This window comes from Lathamus discolor, chromosome 16 (assembly GCF_037157495.1).
Source record: "Lathamus discolor isolate bLatDis1 chromosome 16, bLatDis1.hap1, whole genome shotgun sequence".
Taxonomy (NCBI): Eukaryota; Metazoa; Chordata; class Aves; order Psittaciformes; family Psittacidae; genus Lathamus; species Lathamus discolor.
The window spans coordinates 6135139-6151430 of record NC_088899.1 but is presented as its reverse complement, the minus strand read 5'-3'; the positions used below and the strand labels follow the sequence as shown (position 1 = coordinate 6151430).

The 16292-nt window shown below is 44.3% G+C and overlaps 1 protein-coding gene across 2 annotated transcripts; it reads right to left on the bottom strand.

The window, feature by feature from the left end:
• Nucleotides 1-503: 503 nt before the first annotated feature.
• Nucleotides 504-15911, bottom strand: MMP23B (matrix metallopeptidase 23B). Of its 2 annotated transcripts, none has more exons than XM_065696464.1 (8): nt 15830-15911; nt 7868-8013; nt 6567-6706; nt 5009-5176; nt 3022-3186; nt 2296-2406; nt 1616-1742; nt 504-993 (listed from the first exon to the last, which is right to left on the bottom strand). In XM_065696464.1, the coding sequence occupies exons 1-8, from the start codon at nt 15890-15892 to the stop codon at nt 819-821; spliced, it is 1095 nt and encodes a 364-aa protein (XP_065552536.1). In that variant the 5' UTR covers nt 15893-15911; the 3' UTR covers nt 504-818. The 2 variants fall into 2 exon arrangements, with proteins under 2 accessions (XP_065552536.1, XP_065552535.1); XM_065696463.1 differs by lacking the exon at nt 15830-15911 and adding an exon at nt 10910-11566.
• Between the last annotated feature and the right edge of the window lie 381 nt (nt 15912-16292).

Below are 16292 nucleotides of genomic sequence, written 5' to 3'. Positions count from 1 at the left end.
CCAGCCAATACTAACAAGATTTTCCTGTTGGATGTGGCACATTTAGTCCATGGTTTGGGGACTAGGGGAGGACAGTGATGGAAATTACTTACAGAAGTTACCTCATCTCTGTTGAAGGTGGCAAGAGGCTTATTGATCAGACACCTGAAGGATATGTTAGAGCTGCTGACAGAGGTAAACAGCCTCAGGGATGAGATTACATGAGTAATAAATACAAACCACAGGAAAGTGGGTGGAGGACAGGAAAGTGGGTGGAGGGACAAAAGGTGTTCTGTGGATACTGGAACTAAGCATGTCAATATGTGGAATGGCATCATTAGAAAGGGTTTGGTGACAAATAAAAGGAAATATCGGATCTTATACTTTTTCTCAAGTTCTCCTATTGCTATGTACCAGGATCTAAAAAAACAAAGGTCAGCAAAACACAGAGTGTAACTGGTTGTTTTCCTTCCTCAATACCTCTGCCTCCATTGCAGCAGCTGGGCCAGCAATCCATCCATCCGTTCCTTTGATGAAGTGGCATTCCTGTTTTCCAGCAGTCTGTGGAGTTCCACACTTTAACTGCAAAATCTGACACTTCATAAAAAACAACTCTTTTAATTCTCTGTACAGCACATACTTGATAAATTCTTTATCATTAAAAGTAATTTGGAAAAGTTTTACATTCCGGTAATCAAGTCTCAGAGTCTCTTTTGCCCAAGGTGTGGAAGCAGCTGATGTAGAATTTCAATTGCACAGCTGGAGATTAGATACAAAATGCCAAAGAAATGTTCTGAATTTGAAACAGAACAAGCAGAATTGAAGCTCTCAGTCCTCTGTTAATGCTTCAGTCTGATCCTCCAGGAATAAGTAGTCAAGATTCTTTCTTTTTTCTTTACTATACAAGTGTAAGTTCCTTCATTAATTGCATTCGCAATGATGCTCATGTGATCTTCATTTAAGGATAAGTAACCTGGATATGAGTATTCCAGAAGCTCCTTATCTTTATACCAGCTGTTGTAAGGAAAAGAACAGAAGTTAAATTAAACTCCAGAATGCATTCTGCCAGTTAATATGTGGGAATGGTTTTTCTCCTAGTATGTTTTGCTGAATAAGTGTACAGCAAGGATGAGACAAAACAAGGTCAAGTTACACCAGGGCACTAAACTGAGTAATTCAGGAGCTTGAATCTTACTGAATGCTAATGGGAATTTGGGTCCTCAGGCTAAAGTAACCCACGGACTCTCAATTTTAGATACATCCACAAATAACATACTTGTGTCAGTAACAGCTAACAAACTGTTAACTGAAAGGGTAAATGTAGGACTCTTACAAAATACAGGCCAGGGAATTTGGACTGATTTTAAGAATTACCTTTGTGCTATAGGTAAATTGGATTTTATCCTTTTTCAACCCAGCTCTGCTTTCAGACTCAATGCTTTGCAATGTTGTGATGGTATCTGTAAGCTCCCTTCTCACAGTGAGCCTCTCTACTCTGGTATCAGATTGGACAGTGACATGCTCCAGAAGATAAATTCTGTTCTTATTTACATGGTTTTGCTATCCTTCCTCATCATTTTTGATATGTAAACTGTAAAGCTTCCTAAAGGACTAGAGGAAATGACAGAGCACTTACTAGACTTTGCCTTTCTTATGAATGATCTTCTGTCCACAGCGGAAAGTGACGTTCCTGCCTTCAGAAACAGTCTTGGTTTTTGTCCTTGGTGGGGGCAGAGTCGGGGGGACTGTTGGAAATGGGAATTCTGACCACCAGAGATGGGAGAAAGAAATGGCAAAAGTCAGCTGAGCTCCCGGCATTCCAAAACACTCACAGAGTTATGTTATTACCTAAGGAACCATAGAAGTATCAATTTATAAATATATATATTTGTATATGTAATTCCTACCGAGCAGTTCTTGGGCAGACATGTAACGTATTCATGTGCAAAGGTAACAGTTTTGTGGCACGTAAAGTGACAGAGGTAGATAAAAATCAACTTGCCCATTTCATATATATGGAAGAGTGTATATTCAGTGTACAAACAGTTCCCTAGAATATATGGGCTTGTAATTATATGACTGCATCTTTAGCGTTAGTCTGGTCTAAAATAATACCTCTGTCCTGGAGAAAGCAGTGCTAGTTAAATGATCCATCTTCTTCAGGTGCGTAGATATTATCTATCTGAAGCTGAATTGCCCAGATGTGCTCTGAGGTCATGCGGAATTAAGATCCTGCCTATCCCTGCAGCAGACAGCACTTCTACCTCCTCCCTCTGTGCAAACCCCATGAAGAACAGCAGAAGACAAGTGCCATACCATAGCAGAAGTCACAAGTAGATGGACAGTGCTTTTTCATCAACTTCCTGCGCTTCTCACAGAATCCTTTTTGTGCCCACGATGGGCACATAAATAATCTGTCTTTACATCCTAAAAGAGGAGGAGACAGGGCGTTGGAGGGACTAGAGTAGACTCTTCCCTCTGAGAAACAAATGGACATTTCACCTAAATCAGATTGTTCAAGGTAAATGGTAGAGCTGGGACAGGAAAGGATCTAAACCAGGAGTACAATAATGAATACAATAACTAGATAAATCACGGTGCCATTATGGTATGCATAGCAGTCTCAATATTGAGCAGTAGCATCAGTGGTTGAAGAGTATCCATTTCTACATCCTACAGTACGTAATGTTTGAAGAGTAACAGGCAAATATGTCAGAGCTTCAGAGAATCTTGGCCACAGCCAGTTTGGTTTACAGATAGATTTATTAATACAAGATGATAAAACTAAGTCCAACCAAAAGAGAACACAGAGTGGACTGAAACCTCCTGTCCATCACATCTGGAGTGAGCAGTGCAGGAAACAAACATTACACCTCCTTTTAGCTTTGCATAAAAAGAAGTAGGATCGCTCCTGCTCGCTGGGTTAAGGCCTAGTCCTGCCAAATGCTGAGGATCTAACAACATGAGAGCTCCACAGGCTGCAGCTGACATCAGACAAACCTTTACATAGCACAGCCCAGAGCAGAACCCTGCTTTGCTTACCGTAAAGCCTGTGAATTCCCCAAACTTCATCCTGAGAGATGGTCTTTTTCCCAGTCAGCGTGGCATTGATGTGCATGAGGGCATTGGGATTCAGGGAGTGCATGAGACCCAAGGCATGTCCTATTTCATGTGCTGCTACATGCACCAGATCCGTAAGCCAAACACCTGGAAGAGACATGGAAAACCAGCTGTCAGTGTGTGGTGAAGTACATTTGCCAGTCCTGCTGTAGAACCAGAGGAAGTATTTTCAACTAGAACCATACAGTCTTATCAAAGGTCACCCAAGTTTCATCATCTCCGTAGCTGTTTGGATGCAAGCAGACGAGCCAATTACTTTCACATGCTTCTCATTTCAAACAGCAGGACAAAAAGCAGCACTGCCAGACTACAGGAAAACTGCTCCAAACGAGCAATGTCTGATACGAAAGCAAGTGGCCTGTGTAACGCTTAAGTCTTGTCAGCTTTCTGCTAACTTTGCTGTAACTGGAAGTGGCTGTTAGGGAATGAGATTCTTAGCTGGAATATTCCAGTCTGAAGGAGCCTCCAATTGACCTCTGTATGCTTCATAGTTTGTAGACCAAACTCGAGTTTCGCAGTAGCAGCTTGAAGCCTGTTTCCAGCAGAGAGGGCTCTTAACTGAAGGATGACTCACAAGAGGTGCTATTGCTGACGTCTGTCTTGGTATCTTGCACAATTACAGGCCATGAGAATCTCACATGATTCTGATGTTAAATCAAACTGCTTATGGAAAGAAATCATCTGGAAGGTAATGCACATGTAAGTATCAGTGCATTGAATAGGAATCCCCAGTGGGTGGATTTTTTTAGGGCTCTTAAACACTTCTGCTAAATCTCTCTGACGTGACTTAGAAGAGCAATGATTTTGTTCTGCTTTGTTCCCATCCTCCTTTATGCCAACAAAAGAGCCTAATTGAGTTTGGAAAGAGAATCAGCCGCTGTAAACAAGTAGCAAGGTCTCACCCTGGCCTTCTGAAGTCAGGAGCAGTGTTACTGTTTCACAGAGGTGACTGAATTGCCAGTGAATCAACCGCATGACTCTCTCTGTGTAAAATGAATGGCGTTACATTGGCACCAGAGAGGATTCTGATTTATTTTATAACCTTAGTAAAACTTGCCTAAGAATCAAGTTTTGCAGGGATCTGTGCTTGTTTCAAGCAGCTGCTGGCAGAGCAACACTGCCTAGGGAAATACACTGTCACCTGATAACTCTAACTTCAAGGCACAGGTTTGTTACCAGACAAAACTCCCTGATTTTTATTATCCCTGACAAACACCGATTGCCACTTGATATAATGAGCAGACTTCAGGAGTCTGATGGAGAAGGACATCGCTTCAAAGCTGAGTACTTATAATATGCGATCTAATCAGTTCTTTTCTTAATAGACACCTACATTTCCTGCATTAAAAAAAATCATCTCCTAGGTCTTTGTCCCTAGATCTTACCTGGAAAATAAGGATACGGGAAGTCCCTCTGTGTCACCTAAAATCTCCTCTCTGTTGAAAAGCAGAATATCTTCCTCTCAAACGAAGTACTGAGTTGGCTGCACAGTATGAACTTCATTTGCTAGTTAGCCAGGACCAGCTGCTTTTCATTTAGAGTTAGTTTTGATATTGCTTAAAGAAATTAATCAAGAAGAAAATAACCCACCAAGCTGTGACACAGACTCCAAGATGCCTACAGACCCAGGAGAACTGCAATGCAACAGCCATGCCAGCCAGCTGAAGTAATAGAACATGGGGCTTTCTCAGAGATGTGCCTGATGTCATGATTATCAAGTCCACTACTCAGAAATGGCACTGCCACCAGACATGGTCCCCTACAGGAGTTCAATCACAGAGGCAGCTTCCAAAGCTACAGAAAACCACAACCTTTTTCTGCTGTGTCTTTCCCAGATCAGGTAAACCCCAGAACAAGAACTCATCCAAATCCTATAAGCATTCATTATGTGCTCCAAGACATGTGTTACCTTTTTTCCAGCTGAAGCGGGTGTTCCCCAATATCCAGTATTCATGGTCATCAAAGTGGATTTCCCCGTTGGGTGGGAAGAAGGCATGGGCAAGCTCCCCCGTTGTGCCATCAAAGCAGTGGTGAATGAGAGACTCCAGGCAGTCCGTGTGGTTGATAGAGTAGAAGCCTGTGAAAGAAGACGATTTAGTGTATTTAGCAGGGTAAGGCCAGCAGGATACAACATCTGTAAACTTGTGGTTTACTAAAAATCCCAAGCTGATATCCTGTATGTTTTCCAACCTACGGAGCCATAAAGGGAAAAATAAATGCAAGCCATTGTCATTGCTATGTGATGCAAACTGTACTCAGTCCTGTGAGACCCTATACGTAGGTTTCCAGTGGTCACAAATGAGTCTACTTTTCCAAAAGGAACATTGAGCTCTTTTTGCAACATCACTTGGAATTATTTTTCATTTGAAGAGGAGTTGGACAGCAAGATGACAACCTCAGGGTGGAACCGTTCCCTTTTACATGTAGATAAATAGATAGCCATAGAACCATAGCTGCTTCCCATCTTTTTGCTAGCATTGTGATAGCATCACAGTGTACCACGCACCCACTGGGATTTGGCCACCTGGACTCACACGTGGCAACAGGACAGGCCCCTGGGAAGGCAAATCACATGTCTGTGGAGCATCACACAACATGAGTGAAGAGTGCATTGCAAAACAACAGTAGATGTGCTGGTTCTGTCAGTGCTGCTGCCATCTGCACAGGAAATCATCATTTCACACAGCAAGAATGTACATCTGGGGTTGAGACTGAGCAGATAATGCCTCAGCACTAACTTTTTCCTAGGCCTGAGAAACTTGGAAGTGACGACTGGATAGCAACACGGGCAGAAGGAAGGGTTTAGATTAGGTTGGGTGTTAGCCAAAAATTCTTCCCTGTGAGGGTGCTGAGGCGCTGGCACAGGGTGCTCAGAGAAGCTGTGGCTGCCCCATCCCTGGCAGTGCTCAAGGCCAGGTCAGATAGGGCTTGGAGCAAGCTGCTCCAGTGGAAGGTGTCCCTGTCCATGGCAGGGGGTTGGAAATGGATGAGCTTTAAAGTCCCCTTGAACCCAAACCAGTCTGGGATTCTGTAACAGAGAAAAAACGGTGCTTCAACAAGAGCAACAAAAAGGAGACCGAAGCCATAAAGAAGCTGGAATCCATCACCTGTTCTTCGGCTCTGTGCAACCCTGCATATGTCATTCACCTTTCAGTTTCCCCACCTGTGGAACAGAGATAAACCTGTTCCAGTGGCAGATTCTGAGAATTTTTAATGCTTGTCAAACACCTAAAGCTTCCTGACTGCAGAAAAGTGTTAATTCTGATACTAACGTTTACTCAGAGCAACTGAAAGTAGCTTCTCTACCTGACTGAGGGCAAATGATGCCCCAGACCTTATCCAAGTAGCCCTGCTGAATCCACACAGCAAAGACAGACCATCTCCTGCCTCCAGACTTCTGGTTTATGTTCTGAAACCCTACAATCCCTGCTGGAGTTAACCCACAGTGTCCCCACACCCAGCCTCACCTATTTTCAAGTCGCTCTCCACGTGGCGTGGCACTTCTCTGAAGCTGAAGGGTGAAACTTCACTCCACATTCGGAAAGCAGCCGCCAGTCCCCTGCGTGTGTCCCTGGCGTTTATGAGGTTTCTTGGGAAGGACAGGATTCTGTAGGGACACACAACAGCTCCAGGGAAGTGCTCTTCTCAAACATTAGCAGAAGGCTCTCAAGGCAATCAGATAATCAAGCCTTTATATTCACTCTAATAGGTTCAAAACCGAAGTATCTTGAACTCAAGAGGATTTAATAACCCCCCCCCAAGGACTAATATATTAGTGATACTCTTTAACATCACATGCTCTGGACTACAGCTTTTTTCCCTCCTCAAGAACATCATTTTAGATTAGATTCTTCTGGAAAACTATCCCACCATCTCCAGTCTGTTGTGCAGTGCTGCTAGAAGAGGAAACGACTGCATGTCAGCAGCAGGGAACTCCTGTTCATAACACTCGGACTACAATGAGTGCAATGTATGTGCATACACTGAATTGTAACACACTCAGAATATCAAAGGTCTGGTAGTAAAGTAAGTTATTTTCTTTGAGAAAAATTGAGAGAAAGATTCAAGAGAGGTTTTGCTTAGGCCACAGGTATAAATACAGCTGAACCGTAAGAATACTACTGGTGCAGGGCGGCAGAACCCCTGTTTGTACCATGGAAACATACAGATGGCTCCTAGAAACTTACCTTGTCCCCAGTGAAGATGTGCATTCAGGAAACTGCCTGAAGTGTAGCAATTGGGAAAAGCTGTGTATATTCTGCTATCCCCTCTGGTTGTGTTTTAGCTATGCTCTTTATGTTCTCCCTTCGGCCCAGCACATCCTAAAGGGAGCAGAAGGTTTCGTATCAAGCCAGGCTGTTAATGAGTGTAAACCTGGACAATTCAGATGGGATGAGTGTAAAGGGAGATATATTCTCTGCTCATTGTGAAGGAGTTGGGTTCATGCCAACCACTTGTTCTTTGTCTTAGAGGCAAAATAACCCCTGCTGTCCATAGGAAGGTCAACATGTCCTGATCAGCGCTGCAGCATAAAATCATAGAATGATTCTAGCTTCTAACACAGTGACAATGCTTCATGTGATCCACAGCTGAAGTAAGACGTGTAGCATTTGAAATTACTCCTACTTTAGAGTGGCTTTAGCAATAACCCATTCACAAGCAAATGGATTAGCAATACTCATCTGGTTAATACCTGCACCCACGGCAGGAAAACTCAAGACCCTGGCATCACTTAGTGCTACCTCTTAGTGCTAATACAAATGCATACTTATATGTCAAGTTGAAGTGGTCCCATTTCAAGTGTCCTGGGGTGATTGTGTATCGTTTTCTCCGCGCTGGAGGCCGAGGAGGGAAAGCTGCACTGTGCAAAGCAGAGGCACTCACTCCATGAAGCCCAGGTGATGTGGCATCTTCCTTAAAAGACAAAACAGGAGACTGAGCAGTTTAAAAGAGAAACTACCAGGTATGGGGCATGTGGAGGCTGGGGAGAACAACTGGTATTCCCTTAAGGGTGTCCAGGGGACAAGACTAGTGCAGCAGCTGGTAGTGCTGTGCAAAGTGTGCCTGTTCCAAGTGTGCTGAACAAAACCAAGGCAGGAGAGACAGACAGAAACGAGGCCTCAGTAGGTTTCTGGCCACAGCCAGTGCTGCAGCTCTTCCTGGAAAGTTTTCATTTCCTCTTCACTTTGCTATTGCTCTCCAGCTTCACCACAGGAAAAAATGAAATACTGGATAAATGAGTAAAACAGGCAACTCTTTGTGCAGAGAGCTCTTTATAGAGCTACACTGGGGATCTGAAATGCTTTCAAAGTAAATAGGAAACCTGGAAACCCTGGAGCGCATTTAAAGCCATCATACAGTAAAAGACATCAAATTTCATGACACGTCCAACTCAAGCTATAAAAGCCTTTTTGCCCTGAGTAATGGAGGTAAAAGAATGGGACCCAACATTGTTCTCTGGAAGCCTACCTGCTCTGCCTCCCCTCTTCAGGTCTAAGACACTGCGTATCTCCGAGTCATCTTTGCTCCAGAGGCACCAAGACACTTACTGGTACGTACAGTGGCAACATTACAAAAGCTGCACCAGTACGAGTTTGTTCAGCCTCACAGCACATTCTACAGAAAGCAAGAGCTGTCTTTGCGTTACTCATGGAAGAGCTGAGGCTCTGAGAGTCAAAACAGCATGTCTCTGGCTTCACAGCAAGCCAATGGCAAGAAAAGACAGAGCCCAAAGCAGCAGCTGCCAGGTACTGCTCAAATCACCAGCACCTCTCTGTGACTACAGCTAGTCATCACTGGCAACAGGCTGAGGGACTCTATCCTAACAGGCCACCAGGGTCCTTTGCTCCCATCTGTGAGCTGCACTAGTTTCTACCTTGTTCTCATCTCAGTATCTTTCTTTTCTAGGACAGTCTTAGTTTTTCTTCCAGCTCAAGCTGTGATTCTGACTCACAACGTGAAGTCAGCAGAGCCCTGGAACATGAGGAATGCAAACACCATAGAGCATCACCTGTGAAACAGAGAGATGTTACTTAATACCTTGACTTCTAAGCTGCAAGCTTTTGGCAGGGTATTAGATCACATTTGTGGGAGCCTTCAGATGCCAGTTTGCTCTTGAAAGAACAACACAAGATCACTTTTCCCTTTTACTACTTTGCTGTATTAAGGGATCTGGCTGAGGAACACATACTTGTAGGTTTGCTTAGCCCAAGGCCTGGCCCCTTCTTCACCAAGGCACACATACATGAAAATAAACTGGCTGCTGCCTCTTTCCCTCCACTGCAGTGGCCTTTTACCTCCGATTCTACTCTGTGAATATCATTCTGCCTTGATATGAAAGGAAAATTGTGCAGCACAGGCAAGGTGGTGTCTCAATGATCTGCTGGAGCTGTAAGAGAAGCCATTGACCTTAAAACCCTAAGGCCGTAAGTGCTGAACAAGTGAGGGAGAGAAAGTCATGTGTCCCCCAAATACAGACCAAAGTAAGGGTGACTCAGGGCCAAGAGCAATCACTGCAACCTGTATCTGACCCAGTCACTAGATCGAGATGGTTGAGTTCTCTTGCTCAAACACTCTGTTGCTCTCTAGCCTTTGTTCTACCTCCCACTGGTGCAAAAGGATGCTTTTAATTACGGAAGTCTTGCAAACTGAATAGGGAAGGAGGGGGGTACCACACATGCTGCAGCTCAGATGTAGCATTCGGAAAGAAATGGGATGACCTGGTTAAAAATTTCACAGTGTAATTTGGATCAAAAGGATCTGCCTGGATGCCAAAGAACCAAGATTATGGAAATACTGGAGAAGAGGTCAGCTGCTCCCAGGTGGAAACTCATGTGACTGTGGGTTAAGGTCTCAAACATCCACAAAGCTTAGAAGGTACTAAAGGGCGTTTCAATTCTCCATCTCAACCACTGCAATAAACACCAACATATCTAAAGGCAGACACTGGCCAACATCTCTGCTCTACACTATTCACCCTGTGCAGTCAGACCTCCAATACTTTACTTCATGGAGTTGTGATGAATGCAATTCATTCTCCTTTCCTCCCCCAGTCATGCAGTTCCACTCAAACTAAGCAGTAACATAACTGACTTCGCACCAGTTAATAAGAGTCCTGAGCATACAATGCAAACCAGGGGTGCTATTGCCAGGATCTTCATAGACACCAACAGCAGGAGAGGCTGTGAGCACCTGAAGACTGGGTTGTCTTAGTTTCTTTAAAATGAAAAGTAAAATTAACATAAAAGCAGAAGATCAGCTTCTGAGAGTCCCAGAGCCTTCCTGTAGCTCCTCCCGAATCCCAACCAGTCTGTCCTACAGTATCTTGATAAAGACAGACCTTGAAAGAGAGTTAGTATCAGTTAATGGTCTCTGTAGGTTGTTTTAACTCCCAGTTTAGATCTTACAGCATGAGCCCTGCCTCTGGAGTTCCTAGGAACTGCTGCTGCAGATACTGGAATACATGCATGCCACATCACACCAGGCTGGGGAAGCAGAGGTACTCAGAAGAATAGCCAAAGCTCTGAGGAAAGATATCCCAAATCTTTTGTGCATTCACTGTTTGGCTGCCTGCAAACTGCACACACACCTCTAATGACCTGGTTCTGTTTAGATGCATAATTACCTTTTCGGATCCTTTGCAAAAAGGGACTTAAACAGCCACAAACAGATCTTGTTGCCTTTAGAGCTATTTATATACTGTTTAGATTGCTTCCTGAAGGTATCCACCTTCTAAAAGAATACACATGCACATATGTTTGATATCCCCACTCCTCTTTCAAGCATTTGAGAATCAGATCCTTTCTCCTACCTGACTTGCCCGAAGTGCAGCTCCAGCTGGATCTCCCACAATAGCCAGCAAAGCCACCACAGGGAATATGCATAAAAATCCCACCATGGTTTTACAGCCATTACTCTTTTTCTTGTCAACCAAGAGGAAGCTCTTCCTTCTGTTTGCAGAAAGCTCTTCTACTTGATCCATGTCTTTCCTGAATGCTTCTTAGAGGGAGATGTGACAGATACTAAGACATTCTCGTCACAGAATGCATTGGCAATCCTTTTGCATTTGGAACATTTGTGAGCAGCCCTGCAGTGACTGTCAAAGCTGTGCAGAAGCACTGGAGTTTCAATAAGCTTTAAAAAAAAAAAACCAAAAAAACCGAGAAAGAAGAGAGTAGACTTTACATTAAGTTTCTTTCCAATGAGCCAAAGATTCTCTCAGCCTGTGCCAAGTGGAATCATGTTACTGCAGCTGAAAGTTGGGCTGGCGGAGGAGAAGCAGCAAAGTGAAACAAGCTGGGATGGATATGAACTCTTTTCTTTAACTGACTGTAATCAACAGAGGACAAATGTGCAGTTGTCAGCTTTATGTAATGAAAAGAATTGGGGGAGGGGGTAGAAAAAGGAATCCAGAAGCCAGCATCACGCCCCTGGAATGTTGCATTAGGGATGCTTAACGCTAGAAGAGCTGTCATTAGTCAAGGGCTGTCTTCTGGAGGGAAATGAAAAATGAGATGCTGTGAGGGAGCAGGGAGGGCTTCTCTGCTTAGGACATTCTGCTCAGGGAGTTTACAAACTCGGATAAAAGTAAACATCAACTCCAGCTTCCATGAGGTTTACAGGCTGAGAGAGTTGTACTTGTTCAGCCCGGAGAAAAGGCGGCTCCAGGGAGACCTTATTCACAGTCTCCCAATACCTAAAGGGGCTGGCAACAAATCCGGACAGGGACTTGGTACAAGGGCATGTAGTGACAAAGGGGAATGGCTTTAAACTGAATGATTAGAGAGATTCCCTCAGTTCAGGACTTCTTACAAAGCTTACTCACAACTTGTCAGGTTTTCAGAAATAGCATCATTTTTCTGTCTGGATGCTCGGCGCTCCTGAGGGGGGGGGTGTCCTCAGCTGAGCATCCAGGCAGAGGAAAAGGAACTGTGCAATCTCCTGGTTTCACAAGCAAGTGGCAGGGAAGAAGTAGCTCTGTTGCCAGCCACTGTAAAACATTCCTAGGGAGTATCTGAAGCATTTGGGAGGTTTCAGAAAATTCCTGCACCGTTAATAATGAAAAATGGGTTAATTTGATTTGTTTCCCCTAGTACGTAACCAGGCTTGCAACGTTCTGTTGAGAAATTGGTAACACCACCAATCCTAAACCTACCAATGTCTCAAGTCCCCTGAACAAGTCTGTCAGTCTCTGATGAATGCAGCTACTAAAGGTTAGCACACCGAGCTCTTTCCCGTGAGTAACTGAGGTATTCTGAATGGGGAAAAGGACAATGTTGTACATCATCTATCTACCTTGTGCCACATGTGGTGCGTGAATGGGAATCTTTAGCTGCAGAAATGATTCACAGCCTCTATGATACATTTAGGATGCTGCTTTCCAATCAAGGTATCAGGCAGAGGAAGCAGGTTATACCTTGATGGATCAGAGTGCTGGGTTTCTTGGAAAGCACATAGTTTGCTTTCCCCCCATAAACTGAGAATGCACTGTGCCCATCCGCATAGAAATTCAGCGCCTCTGCATCCAACTTCACCAAACCCCTGGCTGCAGAATGCCTCTAGAACTTTAAAAACTGAAGCCAAGTATTCGCTCAGAAACCAGCCCAGCAGCAAGGCCAAGATAAACCTCAGTTATTGTGACAATGAGAGTCAGATGAGGAAAGCTCTTATGCTGAGGTGTTCAGAACTTACAGATGCAACTTGGGGAGCTAAGGGAGACACATGAACTCGATGCTGTGCGCAGTAACAATGCTTCTGATAAAGCCTCTGTGCACGTGGATTCCTTGGTGTACAGGCTCTGGCCAGAATCCTCAGTGACATGCTGCTGATAAAAAGCAGAGTTTCAGGATTATACCTAGTTCATTAATACTGTGGTTGTTAAGTTTCAAGCACAGCTCTTTTCCATAGACATTTTAAGGATTACTAGGACTAGAGTGTACATCTGGTGACACTTCATCCCTTTTCTCTGCCCTGGGTTAAGAATATCATGGCTTTCCCAAGAGATGCTTGAGCTGAAAGGACTCTCAGATACAGCCACCAGTGGCCTCAAATCTAGAGCACTTGTCGGAATTTAAGTCTCTCTCAGATGCTTCAGACAACTCCCAGGGCACTGCTGCCCTGTGCCGAGGGCAGATAGTTAGTCAGAACTCTAAATTAATTTCATCTCTGTCTTTTCCAAGAGCTGACAATACCCTCCATGAGGGCCTGAAGGCACGGCTTTTACACAAGGGCAGAGAACTGCTGCTGTGACTTCAGAGTTCTGATGGCTTTTAGAGGTCTCAGGTTCTCAAGTGCGGATATTTGGTTTGGACTCCAGGCGAGAACTGTCATCCTGACTATATTTGGACAGAAAAACATTCCTGGCTTGGGTTTCTGCACAGTGTCTAAAAGCAATGGAACACATTACACTTTGAGGGAATCCATATGGTGTAATGGGGAACAGGAAAGGAAGGCAGGGTGCAGAACTGACTTTGCTTTGTCTTCATGCTGTTAGCAGCAGTGACCAGGACCTGGATATCATCTGTAGGGAGCTGGGATTTTCTAAGCAGTCAGGGAGGCATATCCTTAAATCTCTCTGCATGCAATAAACATCACATGAAAAAACAGACTTTAACCAGCTGTCAGAAGGGAATGAATGCTACATAATGCTGCATAAACCCTACAATGGTCAACTAGAGACTATGGGGAACATAAAGCACTGGATCATTTGCACAACACAATATGCTTTCCTTGGTAAATCACCTCAGTCTTGCTTTGCTCCTTTCAATCTTAGTCGCTGAAATGTTTAAAGGGGGGTTGCTGTATAACACACAACATATGGCTCCATTCCCAAGGGTAAGCTTTAGCTCAAAAATAAATACTTTCCCCCTTCCATGGTTTATTCTTAGCATTTCTCTCCTTCCCTATATTCAGCATTACTAACAGTAAATGTTATTTTCAGCACTGTTTCTAAATATCTCTGCTGTGTTTGCCAGATTTAAGAGCAGAGTTAGCCCTGGTGCAGCAGGTCAGGAAGCATACAGGCACTGCGTTGCTCAAGTTCCCCAAACACCACAAGAACAATCGATTACAACATATATACTCGTGCTAAGAGGTGCTACACAGAGAACAACCATTAGTGCTACAACTGCAGCTGTCTGACTGTCTAAAATCAATCTTGCCTCTCATGAAACCTCTTTATTCATGGATTGAGTGTGTATTGCTCAGCATTGGAACAAACTGCTCCCATTAGCTTCCCCTGTTGTGAAGCGGGCATTCTCCATGGAGGTGGGAAGACAGGGAAAGAAGAAAGACTTAATATCTCATGGCTCAAGGCACGAACATCAGCATTTCATCTCTAGGGCACCAGTCCAAATACAGGCCACAGGCAGGGGAGGGAGAGTGCAAGCAGCTGAATGTGATTTACCACATATTGGCTCCTTGGTGGCCCATGTGAAAAGAATTAGCAAATCCTCATATAGCTCTTTATTTTAAAAAGCACTTACATATTTATCCTCCATCTCACAACTTGGAGGGGGGGAACCCACAACAACCCAACATTCCCGCACGGTTCCTGTGGGAACAGCGGTTAGAGCTTGTACTTTTTCAGTGGGTCATGGACTAAAAAGGATTGTATCTGCTGCAGCAGGGAGCAGCACTCCCCAGGGAGAGGCACAAGAAGAATGTTCTTTAGCCCCCAAGCATTCTCCCACTTTCTGTCATGCAGCCCCTCGTGATCAGCATCTGCTGGTGTTCCTAGAAAAATCTATGGTCTGCTGAATAGCAAAGGAGCTGCAAACAAGGGCTAGCTCCAGCTGGCAAAGAAAATGGAACATTTTGCTTAACTGTCAGTTTGGAGCTGCAGCTCACACAAATGCCTGTACTAGCCTGACCCTGTGTTACCAAAGAGACACGGGCTTGACCCTACTTCTGAAGCTCAGTCATGGCCACGTAGCGAGTAGAATTTCAGGAATTAAATGAGGGAGAATTTTTTCTCAGCTCTCCTCAGGAGGAAGAATTGCTTCCCTGGGTGGGAATATCTTTGTTGTTTGCTTTTTGGTGGGCTCCCTTCATGATCTGTAATTCATTCGTGGACAGACCAATCCTCCTGAAACCCTGGGAGCAGCAGGGACTAGTGGGAACATAATCAAAGGAGAGATGGGCCCTTTTCCTGACTTTGCCTTTCAATAAGCCATCTCCCTCCCTCTGCTCCCTCAGCCTCATGCTGACTGTAAAACACAGAGTTTTGGCCACACTTCCAAAGGAAGTGCTTTAGAAACCCAGGTTCTGAGCATGAGATGAGCTGCGGTCTCATGGTTAAAGTTTTAACCAGAAAGACTCAGCAAGAGCTTCTCCTTCCAAAACCATTGCTGTACATTGGTGCAAGGAACAGAGCTGCATTTCAGGAGATGGCAGAAGTCTCTGTGAGAACAAGGACCTCCCCAGCTCATTTGCAGAAGACCTGTCAACCTCATTTGTGAGGGACCGACTGTTAAGAAACATCAGGCAGAAAGTTACTGGCTATCCACAGACCAGATTACACATGAACCAAACAAACTAGCAAGTAGGCTAAGCTAACCACTTCACCCACTGTGGCACTTCACTGTCCACAGGTCACCCCCTGATCCTGGCTCTCCACATAAACAGGCTTATCAGGAAAGATAAAACAGCAGATCCTTCTTCATTTCCCCAAAGCCTCAGACTCCCATGGAGGTGAGCCTGTCGTGGGGGGCAAAGCTTGTCAAAACCATACCTGGTGCATATGGGCATCTGCTTGCCTTCTGTTATTTCTTGCTCCTCTGGCTCCACTGACCATCTTGCTTCGCTGTTGTGGTGCAGCAATTCCTTTCTTCTTACTAGGAAAATGAATGGGTTAAAACAGTCCTTAACAGCTCAACTCTTGCTCCTCAAAAGCAATCACAGCAGGCACAGGGAAATGAAAGAACATATTCCCAACCCACGTTCTATGTTTACAAACCATTTCTGTAGGTCTTCAGCACGTATGTTACGCTGTGCAAAATCCCATCTCGATTTTGGCCATACAGTGAATTTCAGAGATTAAAATGAGATATTGAAATGGAACTTGCCTTTTAAAAAGAATTACAACATTAAACTGAGGCGACCTCTTGGTACCCTACAAGAATCTCTTCATTAGGCAGAGGGGGAAAAAAAGCCAGTCTCCATTTTGTAAAACAGCTGCACAGCTTGGAAGTCGA